Source organism: Pristis pectinata, chromosome 8 (assembly GCF_009764475.1).
Source record: "Pristis pectinata isolate sPriPec2 chromosome 8, sPriPec2.1.pri, whole genome shotgun sequence".
In the NCBI taxonomy this organism is placed as follows: Eukaryota; Metazoa; Chordata; class Chondrichthyes; order Rhinopristiformes; family Pristidae; genus Pristis; species Pristis pectinata.
The window spans coordinates 3,719,680-3,736,381 of NC_067412.1; the positions used below are offsets into that span (position 1 = coordinate 3,719,680).

The 16,702-nt window shown below is 55.5% G+C and overlaps 1 protein-coding gene across 1 annotated transcript in view; it reads left to right on the forward strand.

Annotated features, from left to right (window-relative positions):
• The first annotated feature begins 2,158 nt into the window (after positions 1-2,158).
• Positions 2,159-16,702, forward strand: part of mettl9 (methyltransferase like 9) — a 31,591-nt gene continuing 17,047 nt past the window's right edge. Inside the window, exons 1-4 of the mRNA XM_052022523.1 lie at positions 2,159-2,592; positions 9,489-9,679; positions 10,757-10,966; positions 14,259-14,443. Of these exons, the coding sequence (XP_051878483.1) occupies positions 2,500-2,592; positions 9,489-9,679; positions 10,757-10,966; positions 14,259-14,443 (679 nt within the window). The 5' untranslated portion in view covers positions 2,159-2,499. The remainder of the gene's footprint in view (positions 2,593-9,488; positions 9,680-10,756; positions 10,967-14,258; positions 14,444-16,702) is intronic.

Consider the following 16,702-nt stretch of genomic DNA (forward strand, 5'->3'; position numbering starts at 1 on the left):
GTCACGGGGAGGGGTGCGGTGACTGCGTCAGGTCACGGGGAGGATTGCGGTCACTGCGTCCAGTCACGGGGAGGGGGAAGGGGTAGGGGTGCGGTCACTGCGTCCGGTCACGGGGAAGGGGTAGGGGTGCGGTCACTGCGTGCGGTCACAGGGAGGGGGTAGGGGTGCGGTCACTGCGTCCGGTCACGGGGAGGGGGTAGGGGTGCGGTCACTGCGTCCGGTCACGGGGAGGGGTGTGGTCACTGCGTCCGGTCACGGGGAGGATTGCGGTCACTGCGTCCGGTCAGGGGGAGGGGGTAGGGGTGCAGTCACTGCGTCCGGTCATGGGGAGGAGTGCGGTCACTGCGTCCGGTCAGGGGGAGGGGGTAGGGGTGCGGTCACTGCGTCCGGTCAGGGGGAGGGGGTAGGGGTGCGGTCACTGCGTCCGGTCAGGGGGAGGGGGTAGGGGTGCGGTCACTGCGTCCGGTCACGGGGAAGGGGTAGGGGTGCGGTCACTGCGTGCGGTCACGGGGAGGGGGTAGGGGTGCGGTCACTGCGTCCGGTCACGGGGAGGGGGTAGGGGTGCGGTCACTGCGTCCGGTCAGGGGGAGGGGGTAGGGGTGCGGTCACTGCGTCCGGTCACAGGGAGGGGTGCGGTCACTGCGTGCAGTCACGGGGAGGGGGTAGGGGTGCGGTCACTGCGTCTGGTCGGGGAGGGGGTAGGGGTGCGGTCACTGCGTCCGGTCACGGAGAGGAGATCCTTCAACCCAGTATCTGCTCTGCCGGAGGAGTTAAAACCCAAGTCTACATCCCTTCTCTCCCAATGTTTGTCCATCTTGTCCCTTCTCCAGTACCCAATGGCTGCCCCATTGTCGATCAGCTTCACTTAATTCTGTGGAATGGGTGGGGCTCAGATTAAAGTTAAACTGTCTGAAGAATGTGGATGATGGGAAAGAGATTCTTGCATTGATATAGCCCCTTTCGGGATGTCCAAAAAGATTTTTTGGGCAGGGAGAGACTCTGAAGTGCAGTCACTGTTGTAACACGTGAAGACTGGAGGCCAGTTTGGGCACCCGGTGCTTTGGCAAACAGTGACGTGGCAATGGCTGGGTGATTTGTTCATCGGGGATGATTTAAGGAATAATTTTTTTTCCTGAAGGCAGTCATAGAACAGTAGATGAACAGGCCCTTCAGCCCACAGTGTTAGTGCTGACCATGGTTCCAATTTAAAGTACACATCTGCCCGAACATGTGCCTGATTAAATGCCTCGTACACATTGCTGTTGTATCTGTATGCCATCACCTTCCCCTTGGTAGTGCATCTGGGTTCTGTGTGTAATAGAAAACACTGCCTCATTAATCTCCTTTAAAATGAGATGAGATTTCTTTATTAGTCACGTACATCAAAACACAGTGAAATGCATCTTTTGTGTGAGTGTCCACAGGACCTCCGTGTGAGTCACTGGTGGCACAGCAGTGTAGCGGTTAGTGTAACACTATTACAGCGCCAGAGACCTGGGTTCAATTCCTGCCGCTGTCTGTAAGGAGTTTTTCACTGTACCTTGGTACTTGTGACAATAATAAACCAATTTATTTTTTTACCACGTTTCTACGTTCTCCCCGTGACTGCGTGGGTTTCCTCCGGGTGCTCCGGTTTCCTCCCACATTCCAAAAGACGTACGGGTTAGGAAGTCGTGGGCTTGCTATGTTGGCGCCGGAAGCGTGGCGACACTTGCGGGCTGCCCCCAGAACACTCTACGCAGTAGATGCATTTCACTGTGTGTTTCGATGTACATGTGACTAATGAAGACATCCTGTCTACTGAGGCAGCCAGAAATGTGGACAGAAACATCTCAATAAAAAGCCAATTAAAAGTGGATTGAAGACAATTAACAGGACACAAGGGGATTGTAGATGCTGGAACTTTGATCCAAGTAAAAGTGCATTGGGATTTCAACGGGAATAACATCGGACAGTCTGAACTATCAGCCAGTCCTGCCACGTTACAGAGGGAAGTGGACTGGAATTTGTGTTTGCTGGCGGGGGGGTGGACAGGATGCATCTGTGGGCTCCTCCCGTGCCCTCAGCGTCAGTGTTTCCTGCCACCTATCAGGAACAGGAGGAAGAGGAAATTACATTTAAATCGGGAGAGCTGGCTGGGGGACGGAAGTCCGGCTTTGGGTTGCAAGCCCCCAGAAGCCGGCGTGCAGCTGCAGTGTTGCTGGGGGTGGGGGGCGATTGCATGTCTTTACATTGCATTGCATTGCATTTTTTACATTGCATTTTGCATATTGCATGCAGGGGAGGGGGTTGGCACGGCTGCAGCGGGCTCCCCCGGCTGGCAGCATGCTGGCCGGTCGTTGAGCCGGGGCGCCGGGGGAGGTGGGGAGGGCTTCCCCCGGGATTCCCCGGGCTGGGCTGGGGTTGGGGGGGGGGGATTCCCCCGGGATTCCCAGGACGGCGCTGGGACGCGCGGCGCTGCTGCTCTGTTACTTTGCGGCGCTGCTGCAGCTGCGGAGGATGTGGAGCAACAAGTACCTGCGGAGCCCCCTGACCCGCGCCCTGCTGCTCAACATGCGGAGCCGGCACCACGACGACGCCGACAAGCTGCAGGTACCCGGGGGGGTGGGGGGGTACAGGCTGCAGGTACCCGGGGGTGGGGGGGGGGGACAGGCTGCAGGTAACCGGGGGTGGGGGGGGGGGACAGGCTGCAGGTACCCGGGGGTGGGGGGGGGGGGGGACAGGCTGCAGGTACCCGGGGGTGGGGGGGGGGGGACAGGCTGCAGGTACCCGGGGGTGGGGGGGGGGACAGGCTGCAGGTACCCGGGGGTGGGGGGGGGGGGACAGGCTGCAGGTACCGGGGGGGGGAACAAGCTGCAGGTACCCGGGGGTGGGGGGGGGTAGAGGCTGCAGGTACCCGGGGGTGGGGGGGGGGGACAAGCTGCAGGTACCCGGGGGTGGGGGGGTACAGGCTGCAGGTACCCGGGGGGGGAACAGGCTGCAGGTACCTGGGGGGGGACAAGCTGCAGGTACCCGGGGGAGTGGGGGGGTAGAGGCTGCAGGTACCCGGGGGTGGGGGGGTACAGGCTGCAGGTACCCGGGGGGGGAACAGGCTGCAGGTACCTGGGGGGGGACAAGCTGCAGGTACCCAGGGGGGTGGGGGGGGTACAGGCTGCAGGTACCCGGGGGTGGGGGGGGGTACAGGCTGCAGGTACCCGGGGGTTGGGGGGGAACAGGCTGCTGGTACCCGGGGGTGGGGGGGGGGGACAGGCTGCAGGTACCCGGGGGTGGGGGGGGGGGACAGGCTGCAGGTACCCGGGGGTGGGGGGGGGGGGACAGGCTGCAGGTACCCGGGGGTGGGGGGGGGGGGGGACAGGCTGCAGGTACCCGGGGGTGGGGGGGGGGGGGACAGGCTGCAGGTACCCGGGGGTGGGGGGGGGGGGGACAGGCTGCAGGTACCCGGGGGTGGGGGGGGGGGGGACAGGCTGCAGGTACCCGGGGGTGGGGGGGGGGGGATAGGCTGCAGGTACCCGGGGGTGGGGGGGGGTAGAGGCTGCAGGTACCCGGGGGTGGGGGGGGGACAGGCTGCAGGTACCCGGGGGGGGGGGGGTACAGGCTGCAGGTACCCGGGGGGGGAACAGGCTGCAGGTACCTGGGGGGGGACAAGCTGCAGGTACCCGGGGGAGTGGGGGGGTAGAGGCTGCAGGTACCCGGGGGTGGGGGGGTACAGGCTGCAGGTACCCGGGGGGGGAACAGGCTGCAGGTACCTGGGGGGGGACAAGCTGCAGGTACCCAGGGGGGTGGGGGGGTACAGGCTGCAGGTACCCGGGGGTGGGGGGGGTACAGGCTGCAGGTACCCGGGGGTGGGGGGGGAACAGGCTGCAGGTACCTGGGGGGGACAAGCTGCAGGTACCCGGGGGGGTGGGGGGGTACAGGCTGCAGGTACCCGGGGGGGGGGGTGCAGGCTGCAGGTACACGGGGGACCAGGGATGGGGGTTACAGGCTGCAGGTACCCGGGGGGGGGTGGTGGGCGGGACAAGCTGCAGGGACCTGGGGGGGTGGTAGGGGGGAACAGGCAGTAGGTACCCGGGGGGGTGGGGGGACAGGCTGCAGGTACCCAGGGGAGTGGGGGACTGGGGGTGGGGGAGAGACAGGCTGCAGGTACCCGGGAGGGTGGGGGACTGGGGACGGGGGGGACAGGTTGCAGGTACTGGGGGTTGGGGACCAGGGGTAGGGGAGAGACAGGGAAACTGCAACGAGGAGTGGGAGGCTGGCAGATCTAGGGCTGGTCGAGCAGCATCTGTGGGAAAAGAATCTGCGGTCAGTCACTGAGGAGAGGGGTTACAGTCCGAGTGCAGAGCTGGGGGGAGGTTTAATACGATGGACTATCTGGAGGTGGGTTGACACAGTTTGGGTGGTGAAGGATGTGGATTGTAAAATGGGGTCAGAAGGGTTTATTATTGCCACAGGTACCGAGATACAGTGAAAAACTTTTGCTTGCAGGCCATCCAGACAGATCATTCCATACATAAAGTACATTGAGGTAGTACAAAGGAAAACAAAATGCAGAATAGAGCGTTACTGTTACAGAGGAAGTTGGAATTGTTTTATTATTAACACATGTGAAAGACTCGTCTTGCATACCATTCGTACAGATCAATTCATTACACAGTGCCTTGAGGGAAATACAGGGTAAAACAATACAGGATGCAGAATAAAGTGTATCAGCTACAGAGAAAGTGCAGTGCAGGCAGACAATAAGGTGCAAGGGCCACGATGAGGCAGATTGTGAGATAAGAGCATCTTTTAGTGTATGAGAGTTCAAGAGTCTTACAACAGTGGGATAGAAGCTGTCCTTGAGCTTGGTGGTACATGTTCTCAATCATTTGTACCTTCTGCCCGATGGGAGGGGGAAGAATGTCCGGGGTGGGTGGGGGCTTTGATTATGTTGGCTGCTTTCCTGAGGCAGCGAGAAGTGTAGACAGAGTCCATGGAGGGGAGGCTGGTTTCTGTGGTGGACTGGGCTGTGTCCACAACTCTCTGCAGTTTCTTGTGGTCTCGGGCAGAGCAGTTGCCGTACCAAGCCGTGATGATTCAGGTAGGATGCTTTCTGTGGTGAATCTGTAAACATTGGCAAGGATCATCAGGAACATGGCAAATTTCCGTAGCCATCTGAGGAAGTGGAGGTGCTGGTGAGCTTTCTTGGCCGTGGCGTCTGCATGGTTGAACCAGGGTAAATTGTTGGTGACATTTACACGTAGGAACTTGAAGCTGCCAACCACAAGTGTGGGGGTGGGAAAGGATGAGAGCAGTTTATCTGAAATCAGACATCAATGTTAGTTCCAGAAGGTTGCAAGTGCCCAGGTGGAAGGTGAGATGTTGTTTACGTCGGGCCTCACTGTGGCAGTGTAGGCTGGGGACAGATGGGTTGCAATGGGAATGGGATTGGGAATTAAAGTGGCAGGGTCAGGAAGTCAACATTGTCCCTGCAGACTGAGTGCAGGCGATCTGCAAAGTGATTGCCCAGTCTGTGTTTGGTTTCTGCAGTGCAGAGGACGCCACGGCCAAGAAAGCTCACCAGCGCCGCTACTTCCTCAGGAGGCTAAAGAAATTTGGTTTGTCCTCTGACTCTCACCAACTTTTATCGATGCATAATAGAAAGCATCCTATCTGGATGCATCACGGCTTGGTACGGCAGCTGCTCTGCCCGGGACTGCAAGAAACTGCAGAGAGTTGTGGACACAGCCCAACACGTCATGGAAACCAGCCTCCCCTCCGTGGACTCTGTCTATACTTCTCGCTGCCTCGGTGAAGCAGCCGACATAATCAAAGACCCCACCCACCTGGGTCATTCTCTCTTCTGCCCTCTCCCATCAGGCAGAAGATACAGGAGCCTGAGGGCACGTACCACCAGGCTCAAGGACAGCTTCTACCCCACTGTGATAAGACTATTGAACGGTTCCCTTATACAATGAGATGGACTCTTGACCTCACAATCTACCTTGTTTGACCTTGCACCTTATTGTCTACCTGCAGTGCACTTCCCTGCAGCTGTGACACTTTACTCAGTACTGTTATTGTTTTTACCTGTACTACCTCAATGCACTCTGTAGTAACCCAATGTAACTGCACTGTGAAATGAATTGACCTGTACGATCGGTATGCAAGACAAGTTTTTCACTGTACCTCGGTACAAGTGACAATAATAAACCAATACCAACACTGCAGTGTGAACACCAAATGCAGTAGACTAGACTAGACTGGGCAAAGTTCAATGAATCGCTGCTTCACCTGCAACAACTGTTTGGGCCCCTGGATGGTGGGCAGATGTGGCATCTCCAGTGGTCTGGGAAGGTGTCCCGGGGGTAGGGATTGGTGGGTTGGGACAGAAGAGGGGGTCGTGGAGTGAGCAGTCCCTGTGAAAATCCAGAAAGGGGAGGAGAGACGAAGGTTGGAGCTGCTGGGTATTGGGAAGGCTGGTGTGGTGGGTACTGGCAAACTCCTCGTTCTATCCCAGCTGGGGGTGGGCGTGTGGGGAATAAAGCAATGGCAGTCGGGAAGCAACGTTTCGGAGAGGAGGATATTTCAGAGGCAGCAGGGTAGAAGCCTCCTCCTTGGTATGAATGCAACGGACCCAAAGAGACCTGGCGGGGGGAAGGGATGGCATCCTTGCAGGAGGCAGAGTGAGAGGATGGAATAGTGAAGGTAGCTGTGGGCTGGTGGAAACATTAGTGGCTAGGCCGTCTCCTGTGACGGAGAAGGAGAGATCCAGGAAGGGAAGGTAAGTGTCAGAGTCAAACTGGAGTTTATTGTCATCTGCGCAAGTCCGTGTGTACACTGGGGCAACTGACCTGTAGCAGCATGACAGGCACGTGGCATCAGACACACAGCATTCACAAGAAAAATATTAATTATACACAATGTTTACAAGATAGACCACGTAAATGGAGGCCTGTGAGTCGTGGTGTTCCACAGGGATCTGTGCTGGGACCTCTGCTGTTTGTGATGTACATGAGTGACCTGGATGAGTATGTCGATGGGTGGGTTAGTAAGTTTGCAGATGATACCAAGATTGGTGGAGTTGTAAATAGTGTAGAAGCCTGGTGACGGATACAGCGGGATATAGATCAGCTGCAGATGTGGGCAGAGAAATGGCAGATAGAGTTTAACCCGGATAAATGTGAGGTGCTGCACCTTGGTGGGACTAATGTCAAGAGGCAGTACACTCTTAAGGGCAAGACCCTCAACAGTGTTGAAGAGCAGAGACCTTGGGCTGCAAGTCCATGGCTCATTGAAAGTGGCTACACAGGTAGACAGGGTGGTTAAGAAGGCTTATGGAATGCTTGCAGTTATTAATCAAGGTATTGAGTACAGGAGTCAAGAAGTTCTGACGCATCTCTATAGAACTCTGGTTAGGCCGCATTTAGAGTATTGTGTGCATTTCTGGTCACCTCACTATAGGAAGGATGTCGAGGCTTTAGAGAGGGTGCAGAGGAGGTTTACTAGGATGCTGCCTGGATTAGAGGGCATGTGCTATCAGGAGAGGCTGGACAAACTTGGGCTCTTTTCTCTGGAGGGGCAGAGGCTGAGGGGTGATCTGTTGGAAGTGTATAAAATGATGAGGGGCATAGATAGGGTGGACGAGCAATATCTTTTTGCCATTATTGAGCGATCCAATACCAGAGGGCACGCATTTAAGGTGAGAGGGGGTAGGTTCAGAACAGACGTGAGGGGTAAGTTTTTTTACTGAAAGAGCGGTGGATGCCTGGAATGTGTTGCCTGATAGGATGGTGGAGGCAAATTCATTGGGGGCATTTAGGAGGGGTCAGTATGTCGGAGAAAGTTGGGGCAGTGGTCCTGATGAAGTCTGGTTCAAGGGCTGTGCAGCGTATCCAACAAAAAGACAGGCATAGCGTTGCCCTCGTCGGCTCCCGACGCTACGCCTTACTCTGGAGAAAGTGAGTGGGTGGGAAGGGAAGTTGTTGAGTGCAAGGACAGGCTCTGCCCCTCAAATGAGTGTGTTGGTGGAGGGCGAGCTGGTTGGGCTCGGTTCACGGGAGGAACGGACCTCCCTCAGCCCTTCCTGAGGAGGGACGGAGGTGTAGAGGGACTGAAGATTCTCCCCTCTTGCCCCAGTTCTGAGGAAGGGTCGCCGACTCGTTTCTCTTTCTGTGGAGGCCGTCTGGCTGGCTACATTCTTCCAGCGCCCCTGCGTCTGCCGCAGGCACACCGACCTGACCAGTTGATCGGCGGGACGGGCGACTACCTGTTGCGTTTAACGAGGCCGACGCTCGTGAAGGATGGCGGTGTGCTCACGCTCCTCGAGCCCCCGTTGGTCCCACTCAGCTCCCCTTCCCCACCGCTCCCATCTGTTTCCATGCACAGAGCTGAGCAGGAAGGTTTGAACAGGTTTCTTTGGGTGTTTGAGTGCAGTACTGAGAGGGAGCCACACAGTCAAATGTACCACCTCCCTGCTCAGCTGTGGGATTATCAACTGACCAGACAGTTGCCTGTGCTGCAAAAATGCTGGGATCTTTTTTTCTGTTTCAAATAAATACTTTATCTTTCTGTTCTTTGCATTAACTTTAATTCTGTGAACACAAGACCAAGTTAAAGCAGTATTTGGTTCTTGGCCCTTGAGGAAGTAAATATTCACTGGGCCAGAACTGATCTGACCGATCTTAGATTGGGACTGAACAGGAGGTCAGGATAATGACTTCCAGTGTCTTACGGCCTTGTTCATTGGTTGCCGTTTGCTACGGAGCAGGGGGGGATAGGGGGATAGTCTCCTGAACATCTGCACCTCTCTACTGCCAGCTGTTCGACATCTTAAGAAGTTTCTTGGATCTGTCTGCTTGAGCAGGCTTTTGCTCGTCTGCCCAGAAGCCCATCAGATTTTGATTGAATTGAGGTTTTATTCTGGCAGAGGTGCTATATAAATGGAGGGAGTGGTTGTTGCAGAAACTCAGCTCGGTGTGTTCTGCCAGCCGCACAACCGTTTGGGCAACAACTTGCCTCACAGTCACAGAGGTGTACAGCACGGAAGCAGGCCCTTCGGCCCAACTCGTCCACGCTGACCGAGGTGCCTACCTGAGCTAGTCCCGTTTGGCCCGTATCCCTCGAAGCTGTTCCTATCCACGTACCTATAAGGTTTCTTTATTAGTCGCATGTACGTCGAAACACACAGTGAAATGCATCCTTTGCGTAGAGTGTTCTGGGGGCAGCCCGCAAGTGTCGCCACGCTTCTGGCGCCAACATAGCATGCCCACAGCTCCTAACCCGTACGTCTTTGGAATGTGGGAGGAAACCGGAGCACCCGGAGGAAACCCACGCAGACATGGGGAGAACATACAAACTCCTCACAGACAGCGGCGGGAATTGAACCTGGGTCGCTGGCGCTGTAATAGCGTCACGCTAACCGTGCCTGTCCAAGTGTGTTTTAAGCATTGTAATTGTACACACACCTCTGCCGCTTACTCTGACGTGGTCAACTTATGCTCTCATTTCAGTGGTACACCTGTGACACAGAATCACTCCCACAACACCTGCAGCCGCTGTTCATTCAGAGCCACCTGGATGCGGAGACGCAGGCATTCCTGAGGCAGTGTTCGGAGAAGTCCAGCTGGCTCGGTGTCCAGATCTATTACTCCTTTGTCACCTCGGTCTTTGGTCTGTTCATGTCCAAAACCTCTATCAACGGGTAAGGAGGGTAAATATTAACTGCGCCCAGTTGCCCCGGGGGGCTGATTGTGTGGGGATCAGCGATCCATCCGGTGTGTGAGAGGGAGGGGCAGGCAGGGTGAGGAACATACAACAGTGCAGCACAGTACAGGCCCTTCGGCCCACAATGTCGTGCTGACACTTTACCTTGCTCTGAGGTCTAAGGAGGTTGGCTGACTGACCCCCTGAGTATTTCCAACATTCTGTTTTCTTTCCTGTAGACGCTAGAAATCCGAGGTAAAAATGTTGGAAACGCTCAGGAAGTCAGGCAGCATCCGTGGAGAGGGGAGCAGAGGTAACGTTACAGGTTACGCAGCTCCCTACCCAGGAGGGCTGTGGAGCCTCGGGTACCCAGTCTGTTTGAGGAAGGCGGCGATCGATTTTTGGAGGAGGACTTTGTCACACTGGAGGTGTTTGTAATAAAAACCTCCTCATGGCTGTAGGGAGACCTACCAGTCTGCACTGAAGCACGGAAATGGGCCATTCGGCCCAACGAGTCTGTGCTGGCCTTTGAGCACCTGTTGACACTAGTCCTGCGGGGAGACAAATTCTGTGGACGCTGGAATCTGGACCAATACACAAAGTGCTGGAGGAACTCAGCAGGTCAGGCAGCATCCATGGAGGGAAGTAAACAGTCGACGTTTCGGGCCGAGACCCCTCATCAGGACTGGAGAGGAAGAGGGCAGAGGCCAGAATAAGAAGGTGGGGGGAGGGGGGGGGAGGGGGAGGAGCACACGCAGGCTCCCCACAGTGCCCAATTGTTGGGGGAGAGAAGGCACATAGAAACACCCCATTCCCACCGGCAGAAGATACCCACAGCAGCTGGCAAATCCATCCCTCTGGTCTCCCAGATGCTGGACTGTATGCCGGGCATTCGTGACCCGGCGAGGTCCTGTACTGGGAAGCAGGGGAATGTGGGATTTGTTTGCCCCAGGGAAGGGCGTGAGGGGGTCAGCAGAGACGTGCAATGAGGGGAAAGGATTCGGGCGGAGGGAGACCGTGGAACAGTTGGTTTCTGTGCTGTGACTTGCTGCCCGTGTCTCTGTCCACGGCTCAGGCTGCTCGGGAGGGGCTCGATGTTCGTTTTCTCTGAGGCGCAGTTACTGCGGCTGCTGAGGGTCGGGCCTGACTGGAGGACCAGCAGGCTGCTGGATCTCGGAGCCGGGGACGGCGAGGTCACCAAGATTATCAGCTCCCACGTTGAAGAGGTCTACGTGACCGAGGTGTCTCCCACCATGAAGTGGCAACTGAGGAAGAAGCGGTACAGGTAACTGATGTGGTGCTTCGCCTTGTACCCACCCAGGGCCGCTGGGAGTGATCTTAACACACCCCGGGCATTAACGTCACAACGAGGTGGAAACTCTCGACAACTCGGCCAGCGTCTGTGGAGAGAGAAAAATGGTCAGTCTTCCGGCCCGGAGATCCCTCTCTCCACAGATGCTGCCTGACCTGCTGAGAATTTCCAGTCCCAAAATAAATCTGCGTTCATTCCGATGACGGGCTTGCCGCTGCCAAGGTCGAAATTAATTCCCCGTCTCTAGCTGACGTTGGACAGGAGTCACATGTAACCCTAGAATGCCCAGTTCTCCTTCCCGAAGGAGCGCCAGTGAACGTTGGGTTGATCTGATGATCTGTCAGCCGCGTTGTTGCATTTACTGATCGAACCGTTTTATTCCTATCTGGATCTGGGTTCCTGAGCTGCTGCAGTGGGATTGGAAGCCCTGATTCTGCTACGTTACTGTTCCAACGATGTCAGCACAACCCTTCCCGTTGAATCGCTCACGGTGCGGGAGACATCTCGGCTCACGTGCTGCAGACCGATCACCCACTGCAGTCAGTTAACGCGTGGTATAACCCAGAGGTGAATCTGATACAGGTGGCCCATCCACCCCTCCCACTGCCCAGTCAGGCAGAAGCTGCAGAAATTTGAGAGGACAAACCACCAGACTCTGACATCTTCTATCCCGCTGTTATCAGGCTCTTGTACACTAAAAGACGAACTCTTGATCTCCCAATCTGTCTCGTCGTGGCCCTTGCACCTTATCGTCTGCCTGCACTGCACTCCCTCTGTAACTGTAAAACTTTATTCTGCATTCTGTTTTCTTTTTGCTATCTCGATGTACTTGTGTGTGGCATAATCAGTCTGGATGACACGCAAACAAAATCTTTTCACTGTACCTCAGTACATGTGACGATAACAGTTCCAATTCCCTCCACACGCACCGAGCCCTTGCTGTGTGTCCAACAGTTTCATTTGTTAACAGGGACCCGTCAACTTTTTCAAACACATACACTGTCCCACATACGGATCAGCCATTTTGGTGAATAATTTGTGTCTATTTTTAAAAATAAAATTGAAGTTCCACATCTATTACTGTCGTGTCTCTAACCAAACCGTCAGACCTGGGTGATCTCGCCTTCCACACGCTGCTTCTGTGGGTCTGACGTGAGTGTCCACGGGACCTCTGTGTTGGTCACTGGTGGCACAGCGGTGTAGCGGTTAGCGTAACGCTATTGCAGTGCCAGAGACCCGGGTTCAATTCCGGCCGCTGTCTGTAAGGAGTTTGTACGTTCTCCCCGTGTCTGCGTGGGTTTCCTCCGGGTGCTCCGGTTTCCTCCCACATTCCAAAGACGTACGGGTTAGGAAGTTGTGGGCGTGCTATGTTGGCGCCGGAAGTGTGGCGACACTTGCGGGCTGCCCCCCAGAACACTCTACACACAAGATGCATTTCACTGTGTGTTTTGATGTACATGTGACAATAAGTTATACTTAAGATATTTCTTTATTAGTCACATGTACATCGAAACACACAGCGAAATGCATCTTTTTGCGTTACTGAGAGTGTGCTGGGGGCAGCCCACAAGATAAATTAAGATATCTTAGAAGGAGTGCCTGAATATTGGCTCTGGCTAACACCAGCCAAGTGCTAAATGCCCGAGGGGGTGGGTGTGAGACTATTGAACGGTTCCCTTATACGATGAGATGGACTCTGACCTTACAATCTACCTTGTTGTGACCTTGCACCTTATTGCACTGCACTTTCTCTGTAGCTGTGACACTTTACTCTGTACTGTTATTGTTTTTACCTGCACTACATCAATGCACTCTGTACTAACGCAATGTAACTGCGCTGTGTGATGAATTGACTTGTACGACCGGTGTGCAAGACAAGTTTTTCACTGTACCTCGGTACAAGTGACAATAATAAACCAACTGCTGCAGTCCTTCTGGGGAAGGTGCTCCCACAGTGCTGTCAGAGAGGGAGTTCCAGGGTTTGGACCCTGTGACGGTGAAGGAATGGGGATATACACCCAAGTCAGGGCGGGTGGGGAACCTGCAGGTGGTGGTGCTCCTTGTCCCTCGCGGCGACAGAGGTCACGGGTGGGGGAGCGGCTGTTGCAGGGGCCCAGGGTGACTGCACTCCAGGAGATGTTTCCCCCACTGCAGGCGTCGTGTGCTGGAGGTGGATGGGGATGGGGAGCCGGTCTAGTGGGCTGCCTTGTCCTGGAGGGTTCCGACCTTGTGTGTGTTTGGAACCGCATGCTTCCAGGCAAGTGGAAAGTATTCCTGGAGCTGAACAGTACAGAAACAGACCCTTCGGCCCATCACTTCTGTGCTGGCCTTTGACTACGTATCTAAACCAGTCCCATTCTCCAGCCCTCTGCATGTACCTTGTCACATTATGAATTGGTTTATTATTGTCACATGTGCTGAGATACTGTGGAAAAACTTAGTTTTGCCTGCCGTCCAAAACATAAGTACATTGAGGTGGTACAAAGGAAAACTAACAGAATGCAGAATAAAGTGTCACAGTTACAGAGAAAGTGCAGTGCAGGCCGACAATAAGGTGAAAAACACGATGACGCTGGAGGAACTCAGCAGGCCAGGCAGCGTCCGTGGAGAAAAGCAGGCGGCCAGCGTTTCGGGTCAGGATCCTTCTTCAGGACTGAAGATCGGAAAAGGGGAAGCCCGATATGACAGTTGGCCAAAAGAGGGGAGGCGGGGTGGGCACAGGGTGTTGACAGGTAGACACAGGTAAGAGATGGTGATAGGTACGGGGGAGGAGGGGAGGGCAGGTCCACCGGGGGATGGGTCAAAGGTAAGGGGGGGGGGAAATAAGGTAGAAAAAAAGAGTCTAGGAAAGGGACGAAGAGAAGAAGCCTGGTGGGGGGGTCACCTAAAGTGGGAGAATTCAATGTTCGTGCCGTTAGGCTGCGAGATTCCAAGACGGAAAATGAGGTGCTGCTCCTCCGGTTTGCGCTTGGAATTTCCCTGGCGGTGGGGGGAGAAAATAATGTGCAGGGGCCACAGTGAGGTAGATGGCGAGATGGGGAGCTCATCTTGTGGTGATTCCATCAGGGTCCTGCCTCGTGCTGGTGGAAGGGAGTTTGACAATCGAGAGTGAGTTTCAGAGGGGCAGGACAGACTGTCCCAGAGGCAGAGAGCGAGGCTTCCGACCCCACCCCACACCAGTGCTTCCCTTTGTCTCTCTGTGCGTCAGGAGGTTAGGGTCTGCCTGGACTTTGTAATCCGAACCTCTTCCCCCTCGGATCCGCAGGCTCCTGGAGATCGACGAATGGCAAACCACCGGCTTCCAGTACGACGTAATCAGCTGCTTGAACCTGCTGGACCGGTGTGATCGACCCCTGACCCTGCTGCGGGACATCAGGAGCGCATTGGAACCGCGCAAAGGCCGACTGCTCCTGGCCGTGGTCTTGCCCTTCCAGCCCTATGTGGAGAACGGTAAGTAATGCCGCGGGTGGTGTGGGACGGGGCAGGAGGGGAGGGGATGGAGCCTCCCACCTCCCAGGAGCCAACACGTCTCTAGTCAGTCCAGGTTAGAGTTGGCCGCCTCATCACGTATCTTTGTACAGAATTCAGTCGAGGCACAACTCCTTCCACAAAGGTTAGACCGTCCGTCACCCAGGAGAGAGCCTGTCAGTGTCTGACTCCAGCTGGGCTGTTTTGGAGGACGTTCAGTCACTGAGCAACAGTCTTCAGGAGGAGCTCAGCGGTTCGAGCAGCATCTGTGGGGGTGGGTGGGGGGTGGAAGGAAGTGTTGGCGTTTCGGGTCAAAACCCTGCATCAGGACCCGCTGAGTTCCTCCAGCAGATTGTTTGTTGCTCCAGGTTCCAGTGTCTTCAATTAGTCACAGAGGCAGAGTTGTACAGCACGGAAACAGGCCATTCGGTCCATCGCATCGGTGCCGACCAAGTTGTCTACCTGAACTAGTCCCATTTGCCCACGTTTGACCCATATCCCTCTAAACCCTTCCTATCCATGAACCCGTCCAAATGTCTTTTAAACGTTGTAAATGTACCCACCTCTACCGCTTCCTCTGGCAGCTCGTTCCACACACCTACCGCCCTCTGTGTGGGAAAAAGTTTCCCCTTGGGTCCCTTTTAAATCTTTCCCCTCTCACCTTAAACCAGTGCCCTCTAGTTTTAGACTCCCCTACGCTGGGGAAAAAACTGTGACCGTCCACCTTATCTCTGCCCCTCATGATTTTATAAACCTCTATAAGATCACCCCTCAGCCTCCTTCGCTTTAGGGAAGAAAAAGTCCCAGCCTGTCCGGTCTCTCCGTATAACCCAAGCCCACCCCATCTGGTAACATCCTTGTAAACCTTACCTGCACCCTCTCCAGTTTCATGACACCCTTCCTACAGCTGGGCAACCAGAACTGTGCGCAGTACTCCAGATGTGGTCTCGCCACCGCCTTGTAGGTGACATCCCAACTCGTACTCCATATCCTGACCCATGAAGGCAAGCATTCCAAACCCCTCCTTTGCCACCCTCTCTACCTGTGTCTCGAATACGCTAAGTATCCACAGCTGCCGATGTAGGAAGAATAAAAGTGGGGCTTGTTAATGGGACTGGGTCAGTATGAATGGTGGGCCTTGGGTAGAGGATTCCAGAGGTTCTTCAACCTCAGGGTGAAGAAATTTCTCCTCAACTCAGTCCTGAATGGTTTCCCCTTAATCTGTTACTGTGGCCCACCCTTCACTCCAGACCCCAGCCAGGGGTGACATCATTTACCCTGAGAATCCCCATCAGGATTTCGATGAGATTGCCTCTCACACTCGGGAGTGTGAAGACCCATCAACCTCGAATTCCACAGCTACCAGGGCGGGATTTGAACTTGTAACCCTGGAGTGCTAGCACAGGCTCGTTAACATTTAACCCTTGCACCACCACTGGGATCCAATGTCGCAATCAGATTTCTCGCTACTAAAGGCAAAGGTTTCATAGAACAGTACGGCACAGGACAGGCCCTTCGGCCCACAATGTTATGCTGTCATAGCTAATCCCTCCTACCTGCAGAATGCCCATTTTCCTCTCATTCATGTGCCCATCCGAGCTCCTCTTAAACACCCCCAGTGAATTCAGTGAACCTTCTAGGAGGGGGGAGTCTGCAACCTGACAGCGTGAACATTGAATCCTGCAGTTTTGGGTGGTCTGCCCCCCCCTCTGTCCTTTTACTCTCTCCCTCTGATCCACCCAGCTCCCCGAACGCCTGCACCCCCCACCCACTGGGTCCCCTCCCCCCACTGTCCCCACCTGCCCTCCCCACCTCCCTTATTTGGTTCCACCTTCTTCTCCTATCAGATCCCACCGTCTGCGGCCCTCGGTCACCTCCACCTCTCACCTCACAGCCTCTGTCGCCATTCCCACTCCCCCCTCCTCTGTCTGCCTATCCCCCCCTCACCAGGATCCACCCATCACCTGCCAGCCCTTGCCCCAGCCCTTCCCCTCACCTCTTTATACCGACCACCTCCCCTCTACCCTTTCAGTCCCGACGAAGGGTCTCGACCCGAAACGTCCGCCGCCCACTTCCCTCCACGGATGCTGCCTGACCCGCTGAGTCCCTCCAGCAGTTTGGCTTTTTTGTTCGGGAGGTTCCCTGAAATACCTATGAACAGGTTGTGTCCATTTATTCCTTGTTATTGCCGGGCAGTCCAGTGGCCTCTCACCTCTGCAGGCTTCCCCCTCCGGGGATGTG